A 25,297-nucleotide genomic window follows, 5' to 3' on the forward strand; every position below is an offset into this window, starting at 1 on the left:
TGACTAAACAAACAAAATACAAGAGGTTTGTGTATTTTTCTTGTGGTCATTTGTGTATTTCTCCTGGATCTGTTGTGCAGGAGTTTCCTGTAATAAAGACCATTCACTGCTGCTCTCTTCTTCCCAACCAATCTGTAGTTTTCTGCAGGCAGCCTGTAGTGGGTGGCAATGTTAATTTTGTCAGCGAAAATATTTTCGTCCACAAAATTAACACTATTTTAGTAGACTAAAATACAACAAAACTAAAACAATTCAGATGACTAAAATACACCTAAAACTAAAATGGCATTTTAGTCAAAAGACTATGACTAAAACTAAATCGAATTTTGACGTCCAAATTAACACTGCACTACCACATAAGAATATATAGGGTACATCTACTAAGCTGCTGAAAGAAAAACAAAAAAGGGAGAAGGAACGACAGATGATGGAAGCCAGGGAGAAAGAGCGGGTTAAAGCTTCCCAGGCAGCTTCCAGAGAAAGCGCCGGAGCTGCGATACCCGTAAGTAACCCCCGGGAGTGATGTCAGCCGCCGGAGTGGTGTACTGGTACTGCAGCGAGGGCTTCGATCTTAGGTGAGTATTACAAAATGAGCTAGTATGCTAAGCATACTAGCTCATTATGCCTTTGTCTTGCAGGTGTTATTTATTTTTTATTTTTTAAAGTGGGTTTACAACCACTTAAGAAGTGGAGCTCCCCCCAAAAGGAGAAGTTCCGCTTTAAGGCCTCCTTCCCCCCTCCTCCCCCCCTCCTCTTCTCCAAATTACACTTTTTTGGGAGGATCAGATACCTGATTTTGGCAAGTACCGGCTCCTACTTCTGCTCAGATTGCCTAGGCGATCCAACTGGAAATTCTCCTCTACCCCTCCTATCCTGCCGTCCTCTGGGACATGTCATAGGCCCCAGAAGACTTTAAGCGGAGCGCCAGGCTCCTTCAGAAAAGATTAAAAGTCAGCAGCTGCAGATACTGTAGCTGCTGACTTTTAATATTAGGACACTTACCTGTCCACGAATCCAGCGGTGTCTTCATCCCAGCTGATTTTTCAATTGGCTGTCCGGTGCTGCCGCCGCCATCTGCACTAAGGGGGACCAGCAGTAAAGCCTTGCGGCATCTCAGCAGGTTCCCTAACAAACTTCCTGTTGCCGCAGCAAAATAAGCCGGAAGTGGAAGTGGGTACCTGTCAAAACCAGGTGCATGGGCAGTGGGCAACCGGCTGTGAAGCTGCAAGCTGTCATAGCCGGGTGCCCATAGTTGAGATGCCGGAGCTGGGGAGAGAAGATGTTGGAAAAGGATGGCTTGGGTGAACACATTGCTGGTCAGGTGAGTCTGTGTTTATTAAAAGTCATTTATTAAAAGTTTTTGTACTTGCTGACTTTTAATAAACACAAAAGTCACTGGAGCTCCTCTTTAAATACATTTAAATGCATTACAATTTAAATTTAATCTAAACCCATTCGATTTTAGTAGACTAAAATGGAATGGAGATTTTAGTCGACTAAAATATGACTAAAACTAAAACAATTCAGATGACTGAAATACGACTAAATCTAAAACGACATTTTAGTCAAAAGACTATGACTAAAACTAAATCGAAATTTGACGTCAAAATTAAAACTGGTGGGTGGGCCTGCTGAGCCCCTCCCACAGCTCTCTCTGCTATCTGTACAGGCCATATGTAGCATAGTGAAATTGCAATTGCTGCTTTTATAGGGTAAAATCTGAGTTTGCAAATGGTGCACACAAAATAGATTTATATCTTCTATGGCTATTGAGAAATTGATTTCAATGAATGTTTTTGTGCGTGGAGTTCAGCTTAAAGGTTTAATGTAGTTATTTATTTGTTATGTATTAAAAGTGCTCTGTAATGTGAACTCATACTAAATGTTATATTCCTTTTAAAGGAAGGAGTTTTATTGCTCAGTTTTAAAGTAGGCTAAGCTATGGATATTTGGATAATTACACATTTCTAACAAGCAGAAAATATGTTCTAATACAAGACCTCACTGATCTCTATAACTGTAGCACTGTGGAGCAATTTATCCTCAAAGTTCTCAAGAGATTAAATGAAGTAATTTGAGTGGGGTCTGAGCACCCTGCTCTTTCCTTAGTTTACAGATTAAAAGGCTAGCAGCAGTTGAATGTCCACAGTTTTGCTCTAAGTATCCATTATCGTGGTATGATGGTCTCATTGTGGGCAATGGTAATTACCTTTTTTGGTCTTTTGATCCAAATGTCTTTAACGTAACAGTTAGAGCCGGTTCACACGGGGGCGACTTGTCAGGCGACCTAGCCGCCTGACAAGTCACCTCCCGTTCTGTACAATGGAACCGTTCTAATCGGAGCGACGCAAGTCGCTCCGACTTAGAAGAAAGGTTCCTGTACTACTTTGGGGGCGACTTGCATAGACTTCTATACAGAAGTCTTCTTGCAAGTCGCCCTGGCAGTCGTGTGCAGGTCGCCTCGGTGAGGCGACCTGCAAGTCGTGCCGCTTCTAGTGTGAACCGGCTCTTAAAGTAAATCTGTTAGAGCAGCCTTTCTCAACCTTTTCAATACAGAGGAACCCTTGAAATTACTTTCTGGCCTCAGGGTACCCCTGCTAAAAATTACTTTATCTACAACTCATGATAAATTAATGTGATGGTCATCAGGAAGAATGCTCCTTATAACTATGGTCATTGGGAAGAATTACCTCCTTGTAGATAGCCTAAAAGATCATTGGTGTTAGTGGGAACTTATCTGAGAGGCAAAAACTGCTCATTGGTCAAGGAACCCCTAGCAACCTCTGGAGGAACCCTATGGTTCCATGGAACCCTGGTTGAGAAACCCTGTGTTAGAGTGTTTCTCAAAGTAAAGCGACCCTGCAGCCATCAGCCCAGTCTGCCTTTACAGTCTCATAAAATGCTACTGTATGTAAACTCTGACTTTTCTGAAAGCAGATAGCTCACTTTCTATCTCCAACCCTTTTATTACCATGCCCTGGCCAGCCGATGGGCCTTGTAAACCATAGGCCAAATTGAGGATATAGTGGTAAATAGAATCCTGCCAGAATTTCACCATATCACCAAATGAGAAAAAGCAGCAACTCTGCAGGGAACACATCAGCTTAGTACTACAAACTCACACTGAGATATAATTCTACGTGTCCAGATATAAAATAAAGGGAGATCCTGAGAATGTAACCTTTATTACAGGAGGAAAATCTCCTGGACCTGCAGCCCCCTCGCCTCCCCCTTCAGCTCCCGAGGACAACACAGAGCTGCAGAGACAACAGGAATTGCAAATGAAAATGAAGCAAGAATATTTTGCTGCACTGGAATATGAAGGTATTATTGTGTTGCAATGATAATACAGTTACAATGTGTCTTTTCAGACAGACTTTGATATTTAAAGCGTTTGTAAACCCAACATTTCATATTCCTGATATATGCCTACTGTACCTTGTACTTGTATGAGAAAGTATCCTGTTCTCTTTGTATTGCTTCCTTTGTGTGAAAACCCTGGTGTTCCTGCCAGTTCCGCTGCTCTCCTATTAAAAACTGACTACACTAAGCAGGAGAGCACAGCGTGGTCAGTTCTCTAGCTATCTAGGGAAAATTAAGGTAATTATAATGTTTTTTTTATACCTATACACAGATGTTTTGCCTTTCATTTCTACTGTAAACTAAGTGGGTTGTTTTACAAGGTGAGGGTTTACAATCACTTTAAAGCAGATCTTCACCCTCAAATGAAAGTTGCCTCTTATCCACCCCTCCTTCCTTCCAGTACACAAATAGCGCAATCTTTTTTGTTATTTACCTTTTTTTTTTTTTTTTTTTAACTAAAATACTCCTGGTACCGCCCTCCATGCACATCACTTGCCTAGACAAATGGTGTGCACTATGCTCACGGTCCCTCTTGGGCTTGGGATATGCACATCACATATCCCAGGCGACGTAGTCCTTCATTGACAAAGGAGAGGGGGCGGACCCTTCCAGATATCTGGACAATCTACTTTTGCCAGGGCAGAGCGGTCTGCCCTTGCAAAAGTAGATTGTCCAGGTATCTGATGACAAGAATGCCTCCACATTCAAAAACCCAGAAATAGTGTGAGGACCTTTGTTAATACACATAGAACCGCAAGATGGAAAGGAAGAGCCACAAATGAAAAGTGGTTGTCGTCCATGGACTGTGTCAACTACCATGTGGATCTTGAAGTCTTTCAGATGGATACAGAACTTCGAGAAATTATCTCTTATTACAAATCATCACTTGATGTACTGGGGCCTTCTCCTGGTAGCCTTTCAGACCAAAGGTGTGCTTGCCCCATGTGAAACTTAATAATTGTGTGTGGCAACTAAAATCCCAATGTTGGTCATCCCTGTGACATGTGAGTGCTGGGATTGATGCTACCTACCTTCCATGTGGTTCTATATGCAAGGGACAAATGTAATCTTTCTCTAGGCAAGATGATCTAATTACATCTTCAAACCAAGATGTCTCCAGCTTGGTGGCTTCTGTCCCTGACATTGTAGGAATGCAGTATTTTTCTTCCCTTGCATTGAAAGTTTGTCTCGACTGCAGTTATCTGCGGTGTGCCAAATTTCTGGATCATCTTCTATTCAAGGTTTTTGATCTCAGGAAGAATTAAAGCTGGTAATCACAATCCTAAAGTTGTGAGCGATTTGTCTGTTGTTACTTTACTGGACACTTCTTTTGGCTGGTCAGCCATCTGGTCAGGGGGTCACCAGGAGTGTTGGAAGTAGAGTCTATTCTATCTTGGGTGGATTTTCATATTTCAATTAACTGCAGGGCAGCTTTTCTCATCAGATGATATTTGGACCTGAGGGAATGGTCTCTTTTAAGAAATGTTCCAGGGCATACAGTATGTCTGCATTGGGGAGAAACTGACTAGATTTGTCTCCAGGGAGAGGGACCCAATGGTGGAGGCCACAGATGCCCTTTGGGTGCTGTGGGAGCAGTGTTCTCTGCTAACACTTTTATCTTAACTACTTCAAAGCATTGAAGTCAAGGGCATTCTGGTCATTATCATAGATAAGACTGGCATAGTGGAGTGTGGTATGCCAACCTTGTGAGTCTGTTAGCTTACATTTCACGGTATCCACCATATCAGCCAGATCTGTTATCTCAAGTTTTTCCACCCTGTCTCTGATTCACTGCCTTTGACAGAACTCAGGTCCTAAAAGACAAGCATGTCAGAATCAGTTGTCCCAACTCTGCTTTAAGGTTAATAAATCCACTTCAGACTTTGAGCCTGGAAAACGTATTTTCACTGGTGTGAGTTTTTTACGGTCCACCCACATTATTTTTCAGTGGGCCATGTTTTTTCCTTTCTTCAGTTAGGGATAGAACAACACTTGAACATTAGCACCATCAAGGGTCAGGTGTCTTCCCATCAGCATTGGGCAATGGTGCTTTGGAATGGTTCTGTGAAATTTTTTAGGAAGTCCCTCTCAAGGGACCCCACAATGCTAAAGGACATGGGAGCTGGTATCATGCCTGGTGTGCCGGACTGGTTACAGTATGGAACAAAAACACATTCAGTGTTAGTAGTGTTAAAACTGTGTACAATTACATTTTTCTTCACATATTTTGATTAAAACATTTTTTTCACCAGAGGCAGCTGTAAATGCTCGGATTGAACTGATAAAAACAAAGGCCTTGGAAGTGTACCAGGACATGCTATCAAAAGCTCAGCAGGCTTATAAAGACATGAACATGTGGCTGGGGGCTCGATTCCTTGCTGAGATGTCAAGGTAAGTGACCAAGTATATACAGTAATCTGTGTTATTTCCAGATCCACATCAGCAGCATATTGTCACTTATCTCATGGGAAGCATTGCTCAGAACACTTTAAAATGCAGGTCAGAAATACAGTACATGTTACTGATTAAAATTTTCGTGTTCGATTAATCAATTTTTTTTATCGATTAATCGACTAATTTCGATTAATTATACCGCACATACAGATCCAACTACTTTTAGCTGATTTAGCACCGTTGTTATGGCAACGGCCGAAGCCACACATAGCAGGGCATGGCTAGGACGTCACACGTCATAAACTCAGCCTCACCGTGCCCATAATCTCAGCCTTACCGTGCCCATAATCTCAGCCTTACCGTGCCCATAATCTCAGCCTTACCGTGCCCATAATCTCAGCCTTACCGTGCCCATAATCTCAGCCTTACCGTGCCCATAATCGCAGCCTTACCGTGCCTATAATGCAGTCTCACCGTGCCCATAATCTTAGACTTACCATGCCCATAATCGCAACCTCACCGTTCCCATAATGCAGTCTCACCATTCCCATAATGCAGTCTCACCGTTCCCATAATGCAGTCTCACCGTGCCCATAATCGCAGCCTCACCGTGCCCATAATCGCAGCCTCATCATGCCCATAATCACAGCCTTACCGTGCCCATAATGCAGTCTCACCGTGCCCATAATCTCAGACTTACCGTGCCCATAATTGCAGCCTCACCGTGCCCATAATCGCAGCCTCAGCGTGCCCATAATGCTGTCTGACCATGCCCATAATCGCAGCCTCGACGTGCCTATAATCACAGCCTCACCGTGCCCATAATACTGTCTCACCGTGCCCATAATGGCAGCCTCACAGTGCCTATAATGGCAGCTTCACCGTGCCCATAATGCAGTCTCACCGTGCCCATAATCGCAGCCTCACTGTAGTCAGTGCCTGTGCCTGGATTACACAGTCTGTGGGCATCTCCCGCTGTGTGTCTCAGAGCGTGAAAACTTTCGCCGCGCTGTGAGAAAAGTCCCGTCCCTCCTCCTAGATCAGCTTGTGTGATAGACAGAACACTGCGTCTATCACACGAGCTGATCTAGGAAGAGGGCGGGACTTTTCTCACAGCGCAGCCAAAGTTTTCACACTCAGCTCAGAGACGCACAGCAGGAGATGCAGACTGTGTATGACATATAGAGGAGGAGGAGGGAGCGGAGCACTGCGCTGTGCTGCAGCCACAGCTTGGCCCAGGGAGCCCAGGGCAGGCAGCCTACCGATCAAAAAAATTTTGATCGATCAAATAAATTAATGATTAATCAAAGAACTAATCGTTAATTTCCGCAGCCCTAGTTTAGAGTGGCGTGTCTTTGTTTTTTTTCAGGATGGAGCTGTCAGTCTTGGTGCATATTACTTAAAACATAAACCTGTCATATGCTAAAAGTTAAGCATAATATATATAATAATAATTATCTGTATTTACAATACATATGTTAAGGAATAAGTTATATATAACTTATACTTCCTGCCTATTCCCTGACCTAAAGTAACCCACCACCCCCACCCTTGATATATACTTACCTGCATCCCATGATAACAGTCTGACAAATTTCTCTTTCCACTGGCTGCACCTACACAGTCAATCCCCATACAAGGCCACCTTGCGAGGGGGATGAATGGATAGGAATAGACTGTGCAGAAGCAACTATGTCAGGCAGAGAGAATAACCGTTGTGGAGCCATCAAGCTAATGGCGTGGGTTCCCAATGAGATCCATGGCCCTGACGTTTTTCCACATCTAGGAACCTATTACCTTTCCTCAATCTAATTAGTCCCACTTAAATGGCTTACCTCATTTTGAAAAACAATTCTGTACATAATTACAGTATATTTTAGTTCATACAGGGGTTGATTTAGTAAAACTGGAGAGTGCAAAATCCGGTGCAGCTCTGTATAGAAACCAATCAGCTTCCAGGTTTTTTGTCAAAGCTTAATTGAACAAGCTGAAGTTAGAAGCTGATTGGCTACCATGCACCAGATTTTGCACTCTCGAGTTTAGGTAAATCAGCCCCACAGGGTACTGCAGTAGATATTGATCAAAACGGGCACTTTACTTCTACTTATTTTTCTTTTATAACAACAAAGCTCCCAGCTAAATTATAACTTAAAGCGTTTGCTACCCCAACACTTCATATTCCTGATATGTGCCTGCTGTACCATGTACTTGTATGAGAAAGTATCCTATTCTCGTTGTATTGCTTCCTTTATGTGAAATCCCTGGTGTCCCTGCCATTCCCTCTGCTTTCCTATCATAAACTGACCACACTAAGCAGGAGAACACACTGTGGTCAGTTCTCTACTTGTGCTGGGAACTCAGCCTGCTCTCCTCCAATGATCAGACTTGTTCTGACACGCCCCTGCTGCACAGCCATTCACTGGGAAGCTCAGTGTACTGATGCTTCTCCTCCCCCCAGCTCTTATACAGCAGAGAGCAGAGGGAATGTGATCACTTATAAAAATGGAAAAAAGGTATTTATAATGGCTTTTTTTTATACCTATACAAAAATGTTTTGTCTTTCATTTCTATTTGAAACTGAATGTGTTGTTTTACAAGGTGATCGTTTACAATCACTTTAAACATAAACCAAATATTTCAGTGTGATTACCCTTCTTTTTATCTTTTTGCAGTATTGACAAGTTGATTCAGACTGCTCGTTACCACATTGAAACAAGCACAAAAATACAGTATGAACTAGTCCTGGAGCAAACCAATTTCTATATCAGCTCTGATGTCAAAGTTTTCCCAGATCCCATCCCACCTCCCAGACCTCCTCCGATTGAAATGCCTTACAATGGCACTCTGACCATATCTCAGCTTTACAGATTACATCGTCAGTTTCTGCAGGTGGCTCCTGAAGGTAGCTCTAAACTTTGCTAGATAATTTAATATACAAAATAGCACTAATACATGGAGCTATTGGGCATGTTATTAAGACTAATAAATGTTGTCACTGAACTGTCCAGCACCCAACTTGGGTGCTTCCGTCAAGATACAGCTTCCTCCAGTCTGGGCCCATGAAGCAGGTATTGTAGCGGAGCACCCAAAGACTAGGCAACACTAGCTTAAGTGCAAATTGGAACTCACTTTATTGTAAACTCACACAGAATTTGTATACCACACAAGATCAGATAAAGGCTTGATACAGTTATCCTAAGCAATAGCACATCTAAGGAACAGCCAACATAAACAAATCCACATCTAGCAACTAATAGCTGACAGTGATCTAATTAACATTAACTAATTAGCAACTAGTCACTTAAACAAGCCTAGGTGCTCAGATTGTCCTGCAACAAGCCCACAACCTTGGATACACAAAGTAGATTACACATTACCATAAGCATAAACACATAACACTCCACAATGGTTCCATAACAAGGTAAAGTGAATGCAATATTAATCACATCTCCAAGAGATGAGCAGACAGACAGAAACAATAGGTGACTCAATTAACAATGGGAATTCACACTTAGGGAGGCACGCAATGGGGCAAAGACACACAAAACACTTTAAACAGATTATACCAGAAGACCCAGTATCAGGTTGGTTTGAGCTGAATATATTAATATCTACTCTGAGTCTCACAGTCTAAAGCAGTCATTGCTGATTTGGGCATAGAGGCCCCAAATATGTATATGGGTCCTCCAGTTCCCAGAGTCTGTGTGTTTTGGGGAGACATGGATTTGAATCGAAAGCAAGACCATTCCAAGGGTCCCACAGACACACACTTCCCAAGGATTGAGCCCCCTCAAAAGCCAGGGCCCATAGTCAGTAGGCAAGAGGCTACCCTGCAGCAGGGATAGGCACGGACTAACACTGTGGCAGACATTTTCCAAATTACAGACCTTAGTGAAGGACACCAAGGTACTTTTCAGTCAACTAAAATGTACTGGAGATTTAGTCAACTAAATACGACTAAAACTAAAACAATTGCAGAAGACTAAAACTAAAATGCCATTTTAGTCCTAAGACTAAAATTAACACTGCATCCATCTTCCCATTAATTCTGACCAGCTTCCCTGTCCCTGCTGAAGAAAAGCATCCCTGCAACGTTTTCTGCCACACAGCGTTTTGCTTTTAGGCCAAAAAGTTAAATTTTGGTCTCCTCTGACCAGAGCACCCTTCTTCCAGATGTTTGCTGTGTCCCCCACATGGCTTCTTGCAAACGGGACTTTTTATGGCTTTCTTTCAACAATGGCTTTCTTCTTGCCACTCTTCCATAGAGGCCAGATTTATGGAGTGCACGACTAATAGTTGTTCTGTGGACAGATTCTCCCACCTGAGCTGTGGATCTCTGCAGAGTTACCATGGGCCTCTTGGCTGCTTCTCTGATTAATGCTGTCCTTGTCCAGCCTGTCAGTTTAGGTGGATGGCCATGTCTTGGTAGGTTTGCAGTTGTGCCATACTCTTTCCATTTTCGGATGATGGATTGAACAGTGCTCTGTGAGATTCTCAAAATTTGTAATATTTTTTTTATAACCTAACCCTGTTTTAACCACTTCAATACAGGGCACTTATACACCTTCCTGTACAGACCAATTTTCAGCTTTCAGCGCTGTCGCAGTTTGAATGACAATTGCTACACTGTACCCAAACTAAATTTTTATCATTTTGTTCCCGCAAATAGAGCTTTCTTTTGGGGGTATTTGATCACCTCTGCGTTTTTTTTTTTTTGCTAAACAAATAAAAAAAGACCGAAAATTTTGAAAAAAATAAAAGTTTTGCTTTTGTTTCTGTTAAAATTTGTAAATAAGTAAGTTTTCTCTTTCACTGATGGGCACTGATAAGGCGGCACTGACAGGCACTGATACGGCGACACCGATGAGGTGGCACCAATGAGCGGGCACCAAAGAGCGGGCACTGACGGGCACTGATGATGGGCACTGGTAGGCGGCACTGATGGGTGGCACTGATATGCAGCACTGATGGGCATTTATAGGCGGCACTGATGGGCACTGATAGGCGACACTGATGGGCACGGAAAGGCGGCACTGCTGGGCACTGATAGGGTGGCACTGATAGGCGGTACTGATGGGCACTGATAGGCGGCACTGCTGGGCACTGATAGGTGGCACTGATGGGCACTGATACGCGGCACTGATATGATGCACTGATAGGCATCCCTGGTGGCACTGGCAGTGATAGGCATTGGAGTGGGCACTGATTGGCAGCTGCCTGGGCACATATTTGTATTTCCCTGGGGGTCTAGGGGGCATACCTTGTGGTCCAGTGTGGTGGCCATCCTGGTGGTCCTGGGCAGCTTCCCTGGTGGTCCTGGGTGGGATCCGAGGGAGGCCTGTGCTGATAAACAATCAGCACAGACCCCCCCTGTCAGGAGAGCAGCCGATCGGCTCTCCTCTACTCGCGTCTGTCAGATGCGAGTGAGGAAAAGCCGATTACCGGCTCTTCCTATTTACATCGTGATCAGCCGTGATTGGACACGGCTGATTACGTGGTAAAGAGTCTCCGTCAGAGACTCTTTACCTAGATCGGAGTTACGGTGTGTCAGACTGACACGCCGCAACAACGATCGCTGCGATGCGCGCCCCCGGGGGCGCGCAGCGGCTCAATATCCTGATCACGTCATATGACATCTAGTCAGGATATTGAAACCACTTTGCCGCCGTCATTTTGCTATATGGCGGGCGGCAAGTGGTTAAACTTCTCCACAACTTTATCCCTGACCTGTCTGGTGTGTTCCTTGGCCTTCATGATGATCACTAAGGTACTCTAACAAACCTCTGAGGGCTTCACAGAACAGCTGTATTTATACTGAGATTAAATTACACACAGGTGGACTCCATTTACTAATTAGGTTGCTTCTGAAGGTAATTGGTTCCACTAGATTTGAGTTAGGGGTATCAGAGTAAAGGGGGCTGAATACAAATACACGACACACTTTTTAGATTTATTTATTTTTTAATTTTGAAAACCATTTATCATTGTCCTTCCACTTCAAAATAATGTGCCACTCGGTTGGTCTACCACTTAAAATCCCAATAAAATGAATTTACGTTTTTGTTTGTAACATGACAAAATGTAGAAAATTTCAAGAGGGAAGAAAACTTTTTCAAGGCACTGCAGATCTGCATATCTGTATTTAAACTACTCAAACATAAACTTAACAGTAACAAGCAAGTAAAAATGTGAGAGGCAAGTACATTTTTTTAAAAGTAAATGCCACCATATTGCACAAACTCTACAGACTTCTAGTTTAATTTTAAGGGGTCTATTTGCCAATTATTTCATCCAAGATTCGCACAACTTAACCCTAAGTTTCACCCATTTCCATATAATATTCCATTGTAACAAAATGGGTAACTCTTGGGAGAAATTTGATTGACTCTTGGGTAAAAACAATGATAAATACACTCCTAAATGTCATACTTCAGTAAATCTTTTGTTTTTGAAAATAATTAGAGTGTACAAGTCATACAGTACAGTAACTACAATAAACAGTAAGACAACAAAAGACAATACATAGTAATGCCACAGCACCAGTGGTCAGTACAGCAATTACAAATATCCATCAGTGATGAAGTGAGAATCAAAATCATACAGCAAGTGTATAGTAATCATCAGGGCTGCTAATCAAAATCGCGGGGCCCTGTACAGACTACCCCACAGGGCCCCCCCAAGAAAATATTAAAGCTATATTTCGCTAAAAATACAATAAAATTATTAGCAGCCACAAATACAACATAACTCATAGAATTCCTGCTAAATCTTAAAAATAAAACTCAGTTAATAAATAAAAATGAAGATGAGATGAAAAAAATATACAGGCTGGTCAAAGTTACAGAGATTACAAACTCAGGAGCAGAGCTAACTTTAGAGCCAACCTGAGAGGGAGGGGGCCCACACAGGGAGGGGGATTAGTGAGGAACGACTGTCTTTTTCTCATCAGATAAAAGATGGCAGTAGGGAGAGGGGGAACGACCAGCTTTCAGCTGCTGGAAGAAGAGAGACATCACTAATCCCCCTGCCTGTGTGCCCCCCTGTGTGCTTGGGCCCCCTACAAGAGGACCGATGCCCCCCCCCATCAGCGGCCCTGGTAATCATATAAGGGTCATGTAAGGGTCACACATGCCTCCATAGCATATCAAAGTGAACACGCAGGCAAAATTAAAGGGTGTTCATGGTTAACTGAAAAGACTTGGGAAACCGTCAAAGGTTTTATCAAAGGAGAGCACATAGTTGCCACATTAAGCAAGGTATCAAATACGGAGCATTACCTAATTACAAGTAAATAGTTAATTGGACACTGTGACTGTGGAGTTAACCCAACCTCCTCAGACCTCGTCAAACTTATCAGGAACCCCCCTGATAATTCAGTAAATCTTTAACCAGTAAATGTAATGACCATACGTAACGTAACTTTTTTAGTTAGGGCTGTTTGACACTGCTGCATTGTGGTTTGGCTGCAGCGTGAGTGTACCCACGGTTTTCGCGAGGGCTACCTACGGTTTCCCATTTCCCATAGACTTTCTATTATGTCCCCCATTTTTGGCGTGCATTCTGAAAGCGCACCAAAGATGCAGCATGCAGGACTTTTGGTGCATTTTAGAAAACACGGCAAGAACGTGGGACATAATAGAAAGTCTATGGGAAACTGGGGGGTAACCGACACGAATACTGCGAGTACAACCACGCTGAGGCCAAACTGCAGTGCAACAGTGTGAAATGACTCTACTGCAGTTTCTTTACTACAAAGTGACTACGGAGGGACATGTCCAACTAGCTGCACATAGGGAATACTCTACATTTTATGGAATAGATATTAAATATTTGGATTATCAGACTCCTTATCTGTTCATGTAGATACATATGTTGCATACAAGGACTACAATGACTTTCTCCCTGTGTAGGTATAATATCAGATAAGAAATTTACAGAAATTCTCATGGATCTTACGTCAATGAATCTTGGAGATGACACTCTTCCGGATCTGTGGATGCATCTTACTCTTCCTGAGGTATGTTCAACCTTTCCAAACGTTCAGTTTTGTTTTAAGCTGATTTGTGAAAACCAATATCTCCTGATGAGATAAATTCAGAAGACACAGAAGGGGAGGTTCAGAATCATAACTGAGGCCATTCCAAATTCTACCCTCAGTTCCACCTACTGGTGTTGTTGTGTGACCACAAAGGTAGTACCAACTAAGGTCTTCAGTTCTTTCAACCATACAGGAGAAGAATGAGCTCACACTGCAGGCTGTAGAGAGCTTATGCAAGGAAGAAATGCCTCCATGTTACTAAATGGAAGGATCAGAAGCAGATGAAGGTTTAAACTGGAAATTAACTTTAACATTCTCATTAAAACTACAGTTTTGCCCAAGCTGGGACAGATATTTAATTTTACATATTTAGTCCCACCTTACCCAGTAGCATATATTCACCTTTTCTTTACTCCCCTGCCACTACATTAGGAGCAAGAAAGGACAGTTGTGTGGATTTGGAGTTTTTAAACAATGCTTAGGACTGCCCCCCAATCCCCCTTCACCCCTCCTCCATTTGACAGTGCTGACCCAATCAGCAAGCAGATGCTCTGTAACATGAAAAAAGAGGAAATGTTTCACAATCTCCCCCATACTTCAAAGTACCTGGTATTTTCTTTGCTGCAGAGAAGTAAAGAAAAAGTGGTTTCAATGCAAACTTGTTGATTTTCCCTGCATGGCCAAAGCACATGTTTCCTTTAAAGACCCTGTTTCTGTATATAGTATACTGTATGTACATGGGGGAATGCAAATTTGGACATTACATATGCAGGCTCTGCTTCTTGCTTAGTAGTGATTCACAATGGTCGTTATTTACAGTTCTTCACTCTCAATAAAATTCGGGTCTTACTTAATGAAAAAATAACCCTCATCTCTGATATTTATCTCTACAGTTGTTGATCAAATGTGAGTGTGCGTGTGTTTGACTTGAATGCCATATATATATATATATATATATATATATATATATATATATATATATGAGAAAAGTATTTTATCCCCTGCTGATTTTGTACGTTTGCCCACTGACAAAGAAATGATCAGTCTATAAATTTAATGGTAGGTTTATTTTAACAATGCAAGACAGAATAACAACAAAAATATCCAGAAAAAACGCATTTCAAAAAAGTTATAAATTGATTTGCATTTTAATGAGTGAAATAAGTATTTGATTCCTTCGCAAAACATGGCTTAGTACTTGGTGGCAAAACCCTTGTTGGCAATCACAGAATTCAGACATTTCAGAAGGGATATTGTCTCACTCACTTGCAGAGCCTCTCCCAGTCATTAAGGTTTTGTTTTTCGAGACTGACAGTTGGTAACTCGAACCTTCAGCTCCCTCCACAGAAAATGGCTAGGCCATGTGTTTTGGGTGATTATCATGCTGGAATACCCATGCACGACCTATTTTCAATGCCCTGGCTGAGGGAAGGAGGTTCTCACCCAAGATTTGATGGTATATGACTCCATCCATCGTCCCTTTGATGCAGTAAAGTTGTTCTGTCCCCTTTGCAGAAAAACACCCCCAAAGCATAATGTTTCCACCTCCATGTTTGACGGTGGGGATGATGTTCTTGGGGTCATGGGCAGCATTCCTCCTCCTCCAAACACAGCAAGTTGAGTTGATGCCAAAGAGCTTGATTTTGGTCTCATCTGACCACAACACTTTCACCCAGTGCTCCTCTGAATCATTCAGATGTTCATTAGCAAACTTCAGATGGGCCTCTACATGTGCCTTCTTGAGCAGGGGGACCTTGCGGGCACTGCAGGTATTCAGTCCTTTACAGCGTAGTGTGTTACTAATTGTTTTCTTGGTGACTATGGTCCCAGCTGCCTTGAGATTATTGACAAGATTTTCAAATAATCGCACAAACTGTTGTCACCCTCTCACAAAGGACAGCTCTTTGGTCTTGGCCATGGTGGAGAGATTGGAATCTGATTGATTGCTTCCGTGGACAGGTGTCCTTTATACAGGTAACAAGATGAGATTAGGAGCCTTCCCTTTCAGGGAGTGCTCCTAATCTCAGCTCATTACCTCTATAGAAGACACCTGGGAGCCAGAAATCTTGTTGATTGATAGGGGATAAAAACTTATTTCACTTATTTAAAATGCAAATCAATTTATAACTTTTTTGAAATGCGTTTTTCTGCATATTTTTGTTGTTATTCTGTCTCTAACTGTTAAAATAAACCTACCATTAAAATTATAGACTGATCATTTCTTTGTGGGCAAACTTACAAAATCAGCAGGGGGTCAAATACTTTTTTCCCTCACTGTATATAAACACACACATTTACTGGCCACTTTATTAGGTATACCTCGCAAGTACCGGGTTGGACCCCCTTTTGCCTTCAGAACTGCCTAATTTCTTTGTGGCATAGATTCAACAAGGTGTTGGAAACGTTCCTCAGAGATTTTGGTCCATAGTGACATGATAGCATCATGCAGTTGCTGCAGATTTGTCAGCGGCACATCCATGAGAGCTGGTGACTGTGGAGGCCATTGGGGTACAGGGAACTCATTGTCATGTTCAAGAATCCAGTGGTGAGATGATTGGAGCTTTGTGACATGGTGCATTATCCTGCTGGAAGTAGCCTTCAGAAGATGGGTACACTGTAGTCATAAAGGGATGGACATGGTCAGCAACAATACTCAGGTAGGCCGTGGCATTTTTCTAGTCATTTATTGTCGAATTTTGGTGAGCCTGTGTGAATTGTAGCCTCAGTTTCCTGTTAGCTGACAGGAGTAGCACACAGTGTGGTCTTCTGCTGTTGTAGCCCTTCCACTTCAAGGTTCCAAGTGTTGTGCATTCAGAGATGGTATTCTGCATACCTTGGTTGTAACAAGTGATTATTTGAGTTACTGTTGTCTTTCTATAATCTCGAACCAGTCTGCCCATTCTCCTCTAACCTCTGACATCAACAAGGCATTTTGGTCCACAGAGCTGCCGCTTACTGGATATTTTCTCTTTTTTGGACAAGACTCTGTAAACCCGAGAGATTGTTGTGCGTGAAAATCCCAGTAGATCAGCGGTTTTTGAAATATTCAGACCAGCCCGTCTGGCACCAACAACAAAGTCACTTAAATCCCCTTTCTTCCCCATTTTGATGCGCGGTTTGAACTTTAGCAAGTCATCTTCACCACGTCAAGATACCTTAATAACTCGTATATATATATATATATATATATATATATATATATATATATATATATGTAAAATATAAAAACATAACCTATGTCTTGTAAACAGTAAATTATTACGTGAAAACTTTACATTTTAGATACATGAAATAACCTCGGCCCTGTCACTGGGCTCAGACATGATGAACTGGCGTAAGTTCCTGTTAGCTGCCTCCTTACCTTGGCCGTACCCCTCATTGCTACAACTTCTGGAGACACTGCAGAGATTTCAGGCTAAAGATCCGGATATGTGTGGCGTAGTCGATGAGGAAACTTACAGTCAGGTAATTCATATCCATGGTGATTGATTTCAGTTGCATTTGTCACGGTGTTACTGATTAGATTCATATTGTGGGAGGAAAGGACTATAATAAAGGAAATAAAGGATCCAGTTTATGTTTAAAAAATAACTCTAATCACAAAAGAATGAAATATATCTTCAGGATTTTATAAAAGAATAACATTTACCTGCTTTTTTGTCTGCTTAGATATTTTATTGTGTTCTTAGTGCCTTTCATGATATGTAACTTTTAGTTGAAACAGTGACAAAATTTTTATGTAATTGTAATCTCTGTATGATCAGTTATCTGAAACATGTCTGAACTCCTTAAACATGAGACTGTTAGAGCCCCAAAAACCCAGTAAAAGATGGAAAGGAATTGCATATCCTTACTATTTGTTTTTTTATATGTTAAGCAATAGGTTACGTTTTACGTTTTAGATTAATAGTTAATGTTTGGGTAAAATTAAAGGGGTTGTAAAGGTAATTTAAAAAAAAAACAAAAAAAACAAACATGTTATACTTACCTTCACTGTGCAGCTCGTTTTGCACAGAGTGGCCCTGAACCTGGTCTTCTGGGGTCCCTCGACGGCTGTTTCAGCTCCTCCCCGAGAGAACTAACCACCTTAATGCAAGCTCCCTCGCATGGTGGTTAGTTCTTGCAGGCGCGCTCCCGTGATACAGCCGGCGGCTATAGCCGCTCACTGTATCACTCGAGCCAGTGGCTGCGCTGCTTTCAATCCATCCACTGTAGCCAATCAGCGGCCAGGCTGAGCGGCGAAATGGATGTCGAGAGCGAGCGGCTGACTTTCGAGGGGTCAGGTAAGTAAAACGGGGGGGCTGGGGGCGGCGGTATTGTCTGAAGTTTTTTCACCTTAATGCATAGAATGCATTAAGGTGAAAACATTTTTACCTTTACAACCCCTTTAAAGCTGAACTCAAGGTATGGTTTTTTTTGCATAGCTACAAGCTTCCAGCTTGGACCAATGTAAGTATAAATACTGCATACCTGAGTGATTGCTCTGGAAGCAAAGAATCACTGTAGTAGTCGCTGATTCTCTACATCCACAGCAGTCTCCTAGGTATGGAGTATGTATACTCACATTGGTCCATGCTGGATAAATATAACGTTGTAATAAAAAAACATACCTGAGCTCAGCTTTAATAGTTCTGTTCAGTGAGTTAAAGAGGAAGTAAACCCTGGTGGGTTTTACTTCCTCTTTATTTCCCTGCAAAGTATGCGATGCATAGTAGCCCATTATGTGTCACTTAGCTGAAACCGAAGCCTGCAATGTCACTGCTGTCCCCACTAGCAGCGAGCGTCCATCTTCACCCCTCTTCCTTCCGGGGCCGCAAACTCTGTGACTGGCCGGAGTCGCGTGACTTCACTCCCGTGCATGTGCATGGGAGCCGCCAGTCACGGCATGTGCCCTTTCTAAAGTGCGCACGCGCCGTAGACATCGGCGCCTGCGCCGTAGTCATCGGCGATCGACTTTTTTGTAAATATTTCCTAAACAGTGGAGGTTTAGGAGATATATCAAGCACCTACAGGTAAGCCTTAATATAGGCTTACCTGTAGGTAAAAGTGGTTGTACAGGGTGTATAACCACTTTAAGGGTTCACTTGTCTTAGCTTTTGTGTTATGCCCTGTACACACGGTCGGACATTGATCGGACATTCCGACAACAAAATCCATGGATTTTTTCCAACGGATGTTGGCTCAAACTTGTCTTGTATACACACGGTCACACAAAGTTGTCGGAAATTCCAATCGTTCTAAACGCGGTGACGTAAAACAGGTACATCGGGACTATAAACGGGGCAGTAGCCAATAGATTTCGTCTCTTAATTTATTCTGAGCATGCGTGGCACTTTGTGCGTAGGATTTGTGTACACACGATCGAAATTTCCGACAATGGATTTTGTTGTCGGAAAATGTTATAGCAAGCTCTCAAACTTTGTTTGTCAGAAATTCCGATGGAAAATGTGTGATGGAGCCTACACACAGTCGGAATTTCCGACAACAAGGTCCTATCACACATTTTCCGTCGGAAAATCCGACCGTGTGTACGGGGCATTAGAGTTTTAAACATGGGCAAGTCTTAAAAAATTAGCTTCAATGGCAATACAGTGAATTTTATGTCCAAAACTCGCTTCAGTAGAACAACTCCACCATGCTGTTGGCATATCTAAGAAATTAGCTATTAGCCATTTCAAGGTAAAAATATTATTAAGAAGGAATTTATTTTTTCTCAGAAAAGAAGGTTCAGTGTACTGAGCTCCTGGAACTGAAACAGCAAATTATTATTATTTTTTTTTCTTAGTATACTGAGTTTAGGTATAGATGTAAGCTCCTGGGTCTAAAACAGCAACATCTTTTGCCTAAGAAAAGCTCCATGTTTTCTAAATAACTGCAGCTTTGAAAATAATGAGCAGCTCCTGGGACTAAAACAACAGGCTATTTTGTAGAACCAGGCCTCTACATTTCCCGAAGGACAGCTTTTGAAGATTACGGTATATATTTTTATTAAGAAAAATAAATGTTACAAAATACATAAAGTACAGTCGTGAATTCCTGAAACATGTAATTCTTGGGTCCCGTTCACATCTGGCAATTTGGGATCTCAGGCAGAATCGCTGCAATTGTGCGCACAATTCCAAATCGCACTGCAATTGTGGCAAAACACACTACGGGTATGGGTACCTTTTTATTTTTAATTGTTGCATGATGAATTGTACAGCAATCGCGGCAAATTAAATTGTGTGAAGCTTGTCACCCAAAAGAAGATTCTGTTCCTTTTTGTCAGAAAAACTTTGCCTGATGTGGTTTGCCACCCAATATTCAATATCCACACCAAGGTTCCTCAGTTTAGGCCGATATGTATTCTTCTACATATTTTTGGTAAAAAAAAAAAAAATCGCAATAAGCGTATATTGATTGGTTTGCACAAAAGTTATAGCGTCTACAAGATAGGCGATAGTTTTTTGGCATTTTTATTATTATTTTTTTTATTAGTAATGGCAGCGATCTGCGATTATTATCAGGACTGCGACATTATGGAGGACACATCGGACACTTTTGACACTATTTTGGGACCATTGTCATTTATACAGCGATCAGTGCTGTAAAAATGCACTTATTACTGTGTAAATGACTCTGGCAGGGAAGGGGTTAACCACTAGGGGGCCATGAAGGGGTTAAGTGTGTCCTAGGGAGTGATTCTAACTGTGGGGGGTGGGCTTCCATTCACATGACAGCGATCACTGCTCCCGATGACAGAGAGCAGTGATCTTTGTCATGTCACAAGCCAGAATGCTTTACATAAGCACTTCCTCGTTCTGCGGCTCCGTGACACGATCGCCGGGAGACCGGGTCACACTGTAGGCGATGCGCACCCGCTAGCCCCGCCATATACAGGTACACCCATTTGCCCAACGCTGCCATTTTGCCGACGTATATCGCCATGCAGCGGTCGGCAAGTGGTTAAATAAACGGTGCTACACTATGGTCCAGTTTTTATCTGTTTCTTAATGGGCTTTGGCGGTGGAGAAAGCACAAGGTTTCCAGCCACGTTCCTATTGGTACATCAGCTAGATTATTGACCCATTAACACAGCCTAAATTGATCTTCTTTTTAGCTAAAGAGGTCACGGTGGTCTGGTGAGTAGGCATTTCACTCACATCCACCGGGTGCTTTACACCTGCAACTGGTGATGGTGTAAGATTGAAGTCGCATCCCAGCAGATATATGGACTTTTGTTTTGATAGAAAAATTTGAATCACTGGCACTTATTTATTCAATACTAGGAAGCACTTAAGTCATGTTCTTCGTATTAATAATTTAGCACTATGCACTTTAATTTGTTGTTGAATTAAGATTGACACTATTGTATTCACAGCGCCCCCTATTATTATACACCCCAAATTAGTTAAAGTCTGCACCTTTGCACTTTGAGGGGAGCAGCTTATTTATATCACTAAAATTATCATTAAGCTAGTTTAGCCATTTTCATAGCGTGAGGTCCTTTCACTTTATACTTTTTGAAAGCTAAACCTTTGCACCAAATACGAATTTTCCAGATCTATAGATTCAAAATTGAATGGACCTCAGTATTGTATCAGTTTTGGGTAAGCTGGCCATCGAACGGCTATGCTACACATTGGAGGCTATTCATAGGCTACTAAATTGTATATAAGGAGCTTTTAGTGTGTTTGTTTTACCTCACTGTAATCGAAAGTGTTGTTCTAAAGATACATTTCATTACAACATTAAAGTGTTACTAAACCCACAACAGTAAAAGCAGTGTGTATATGCAGTAAAGCATGCTTGTTATACTCACTGTGGAACCTAATAGGTTAATCATCTGCATTCTGTAAAAAAGCTGTTTGATCCCGTATTCTCTGATCCTCCTGTCTTCTTCCACTGTCCCCAAACTATCTTCTGATAGAACAGAGCCCTGAGGGCAAGCTGCACATGCTCAGTTTTTGTGTGTATTGCTAGAGAGTTTTTCTTTATGGGAGGGTGCATGTGATCAGCACAGGGCCAATCAGCACTGTCCAGACAGAGGGTCAGGGGTCCTCCTACAAACTTTAACCAGTGCTCGACTGGGCACTAATAGAAGTCACAAGACGACTGCTATATACTGCTGATGGGAAAAGGTATTTAGCAGTTTATATTTACTAAAATAATTGCATTTCCATGTTCTGTGTACTGTGGGAGACCAGATATAGTGAATGCAGGGTCCTGGGTTTAGTAACACTTTAATAATATTTTATCTTGAAACCATGTTTGCATATTGTTATAAGGTCTCTTTTTTCCCTGAAGGTCAAGCTGTGGTTTACAGGACAAAATGAAGAAATGGTTCCCGAAGACCCAACAGAACCTCTGCCATTTAATAGGCTAGAACATCTTATAAAGGTATATTAACTAATGGAAGCTGCATTTATAAATACATCAATGGCAGAACAGTTGAGCTTAGTCTTATCATACAGCAAGAGATATAGAAGGCTTTTCCCACACGGTGGTCTAGGACCCATTCCAAAGAGTGAATCTCTTGGTTATTAAACATTTCAAATCAAAGTGGTTGTACACCTCAGACATGAAATATGAACAAAGCATATCCCTCTATAGTGTGTACTAGTTTCAATTAAGAGCACTAAGTGTCATTTCTGTCTGCTGCTTCGTTCCTCTGCTATCTGCATGAATCACTTCTAAATTTTCCTGACACCAAGAGACAAAAGTTGACAGGAGAAGTATCCCAGCTCTGTTCCTGTGTGAAGGGGTGTCCTTTCCCTCCAATCAGCTCTCAGAGCTCCCCTCACTGAGCCCTGCAGGGTGTAATTTCCGCTCTCCACCCCCTTTTTTTGAACTCTCAGACAAGCTTTAAAAATTCAGCACTTTGATCGGATGTATAGAAGAGAAGACTGCAGAAAGACAGGTACAACTTATGTAGGAGGATTTTTTTGCATCTCTGTGTAATCTACAACCACTTTAAATGTCCTGCGTGAGGACAGATACCCTAAGTTGCCTGCTTTTAAAAACTTAAAAAATCCTCCCCTGTGTGCTTCTCTGAATCTAGATGCACTTTGAAGTGGTCTGGAGTGACTGGAGTGACCACTCAGACACCTCCATCCCTTACAATGCACAAGAACAGAAATATAGCCCTGGGACTTTGAGTGAGGTGGGAGAGATTTGGCCCACGTTCACAAAAAAAAATGCAATAAAATCAATTTATTAATTACATAATGCTGTATAAACAAATGGGAACAGCAATAATTGTGCATTGCCTGGCATAGTGGCCCTGTTAACAGCATAAGTAAAAACAGATGTCAATTCATTACAATTCATTTTACATCCATAAAAAGCAGCAAAATTCATAGTAGGTTGCTAAAACCAGTAAATGCACATGCATCATGCGAAGTATAAATACACAAACATAAGTTGAAACAGTATATGATCATAATACAAAACGCCTGAGGATACCCAGCAATATGAGCATACAGACAGCATCGATAGTGCCCTACGCATTTCGCGAGTCTCTTCTCGCTCTTCAGGGGCGGATGCATGTAGTTGGTGTATCTATAATAGAAGTGATGGAAATAGTGGGTGTGTATTGATAAACTAGATAGATGGGGGCAAGAGGGATGGTTGGCAAGAGAGGTCATATATATGTTTTTAACCACTTTCTGCCCTCTAACAGTAGATTTACTGCTAGCGGGTGGTAGCTGCATGCTCAGTGATGGACTGGTACATCGTTCAGCACATGTGCATCGCCCTCTGGGGCAGTCAGTGGTGCGAACCCATGACCGGACACAACAGATCACAGTAATCAGTACCTGGCAGCTGTGAGCAGCCGGGATATCATAGCAATCACATGATTACAATGATAGCAAAACAGTCAAGAATGGCTTCCATTTATGACAGTTTTACTTACTATTGTGATGCTGTGAATGGCCTTCAGCTATCACATGGTACCTGGGCCAATCACAGCACCTGTACCATGTAATTAAGCGCAATTGTGAAAAAAGTAAAAAATTATTTAATTTTCCAAAACCTTGCGCCAAAAAATTACAACTTCAAAAAACTCACCATGCTTCTTGCTAAATAGCTTGGACTGTCTACTTTTCAAAAAGGGGTCATTTGGGGGGAGGGGGGATTTATACTGTCCTGGCATTTTTGGGCTTCATGAAATGAGTTAGCATGTGCGGGAGTTCAGGCCAATTTTAATTTCTTCAAGTAGGTGTGTAAAATACCGCGCCAATCTAACACATCAAGATAGCAGCCAACACTACAATATGACAAAAATTGTGCACAATAACTAAATAATAAAAGTGTAGCGCTAACGTGAAATCAAAAATATAAAAAAATATAAAAAATTAATATATAAGGGTTTGAGATAGAGAGAAGTCAATCCACATTAGAAGGAGCAGATACCTTCATCTAATCTCAAACCTGCAAGATAGATAAGTAAATAGTGGATGTGAATATTACCACATCTCTAAACAAAAACGATGCCCCAAAGAGGCACAAATGTTTATGGAAATATCATAAATAATAACGACAAATACTAGTGAGGAAAACAGAATATAAATAATGTCAAATAATGTCCATAATGTTAGTGAGAAGATATCACACTCAGAAAAACCATGTGCATATAATAAATTAGTCCATATAGTGCGTGGTGTGGTTGACCCAACTTGAATCCAGGGCAGGTAGTATCACAGGAAAGTGCAAACCAGAGAAAGAGATGTAATACTCTTACCGACTTCGGTGGACTCACAGGCCGTAGGCGGTGAGTCAAATAGGCTTGTACTGTCTCCAAACCAATGACAGTGTGAGACTAGTTGGTACACCGGAAGATTTCCTCCTCAAATGGGGGGCCAGGAACCTGCCCAAACAATCTGCACGATCACCGTCTTTGTCAGCAAGCATAGACCATGTATGGAGAAAAAACAAGGGGCCTCCACATGGTGTAAATCCAAGATAACTTTTTAAGTAGTGTTTATTAGATCGTTCAGGATCATCAAACATGCCATCAAGCATAAAAAACGATAGAATCGATTCAAAAGATAAAAATAGATATAAAAACAGCAAGCGTGGTATAGGTGGCTGGGTACAGCTAATTTCTTAGCCTAAAGTTCCACTTAAATCTTTAATCTTACTTTCACCCCAAGCCATAAACCTCAGCCTAACTTCTAGCCCTACATTTTTAAATAGCGGTTAAACCTAGTCTTACCCTATCCCCGAATGGAAAGGCTAGATATAATCCTGATGCTGACAATAATTACAATTCTTATTATATTAGTGCCAGCATTTGTGCCAACATTGAATACTCATAAACTATTCTGAGCCAAAAATAGGTTGCCATTAGACAATATGTTAAATATTCCATGCTGTAAACAACCAATCTGCTAAACTGTGATCCTACAAGCTTACTTTCATACTCCATTCTCTACATAGAGAATCTTACAGAAGCATAAACCCCAGTGCTATATAGACTAAATAGATCAATCAAATCAGTCTTTGTACATACTAGGACCA

The 25,297-nt window shown here is 41.7% G+C and overlaps 1 protein-coding gene across 3 annotated transcripts in view; it reads left to right on the top strand.

Moving 5' to 3' along the window:
• Positions 1 to 25,297, top strand: part of SPEF2 (sperm flagellar 2) — a 226,947-nt gene that overhangs the window by 191,231 nt on the left and 10,419 nt on the right. For all 3 annotated transcript variants that reach the window (XM_073621074.1, XM_073621088.1, XM_073621082.1), the window contains exons 28-33: positions 3,193 to 3,324; positions 5,616 to 5,754; positions 8,430 to 8,659; positions 13,668 to 13,774; positions 17,078 to 17,260; positions 22,082 to 22,174. In XM_073621074.1, coding sequence (XP_073477175.1) covers positions 3,193 to 3,324; positions 5,616 to 5,754; positions 8,430 to 8,659; positions 13,668 to 13,774; positions 17,078 to 17,260; positions 22,082 to 22,174 — 884 coding nt within the window. The remainder of the gene's footprint in view (positions 1 to 3,192; positions 3,325 to 5,615; positions 5,755 to 8,429; positions 8,660 to 13,667; positions 13,775 to 17,077; positions 17,261 to 22,081; positions 22,175 to 25,297) is intronic.

This window comes from Aquarana catesbeiana, linkage group LG01 (genome assembly GCF_042186555.1).
Source record: "Aquarana catesbeiana isolate 2022-GZ linkage group LG01, ASM4218655v1, whole genome shotgun sequence".
In the NCBI taxonomy this organism is placed as follows: Eukaryota; Metazoa; Chordata; class Amphibia; order Anura; family Ranidae; genus Aquarana; species Aquarana catesbeiana.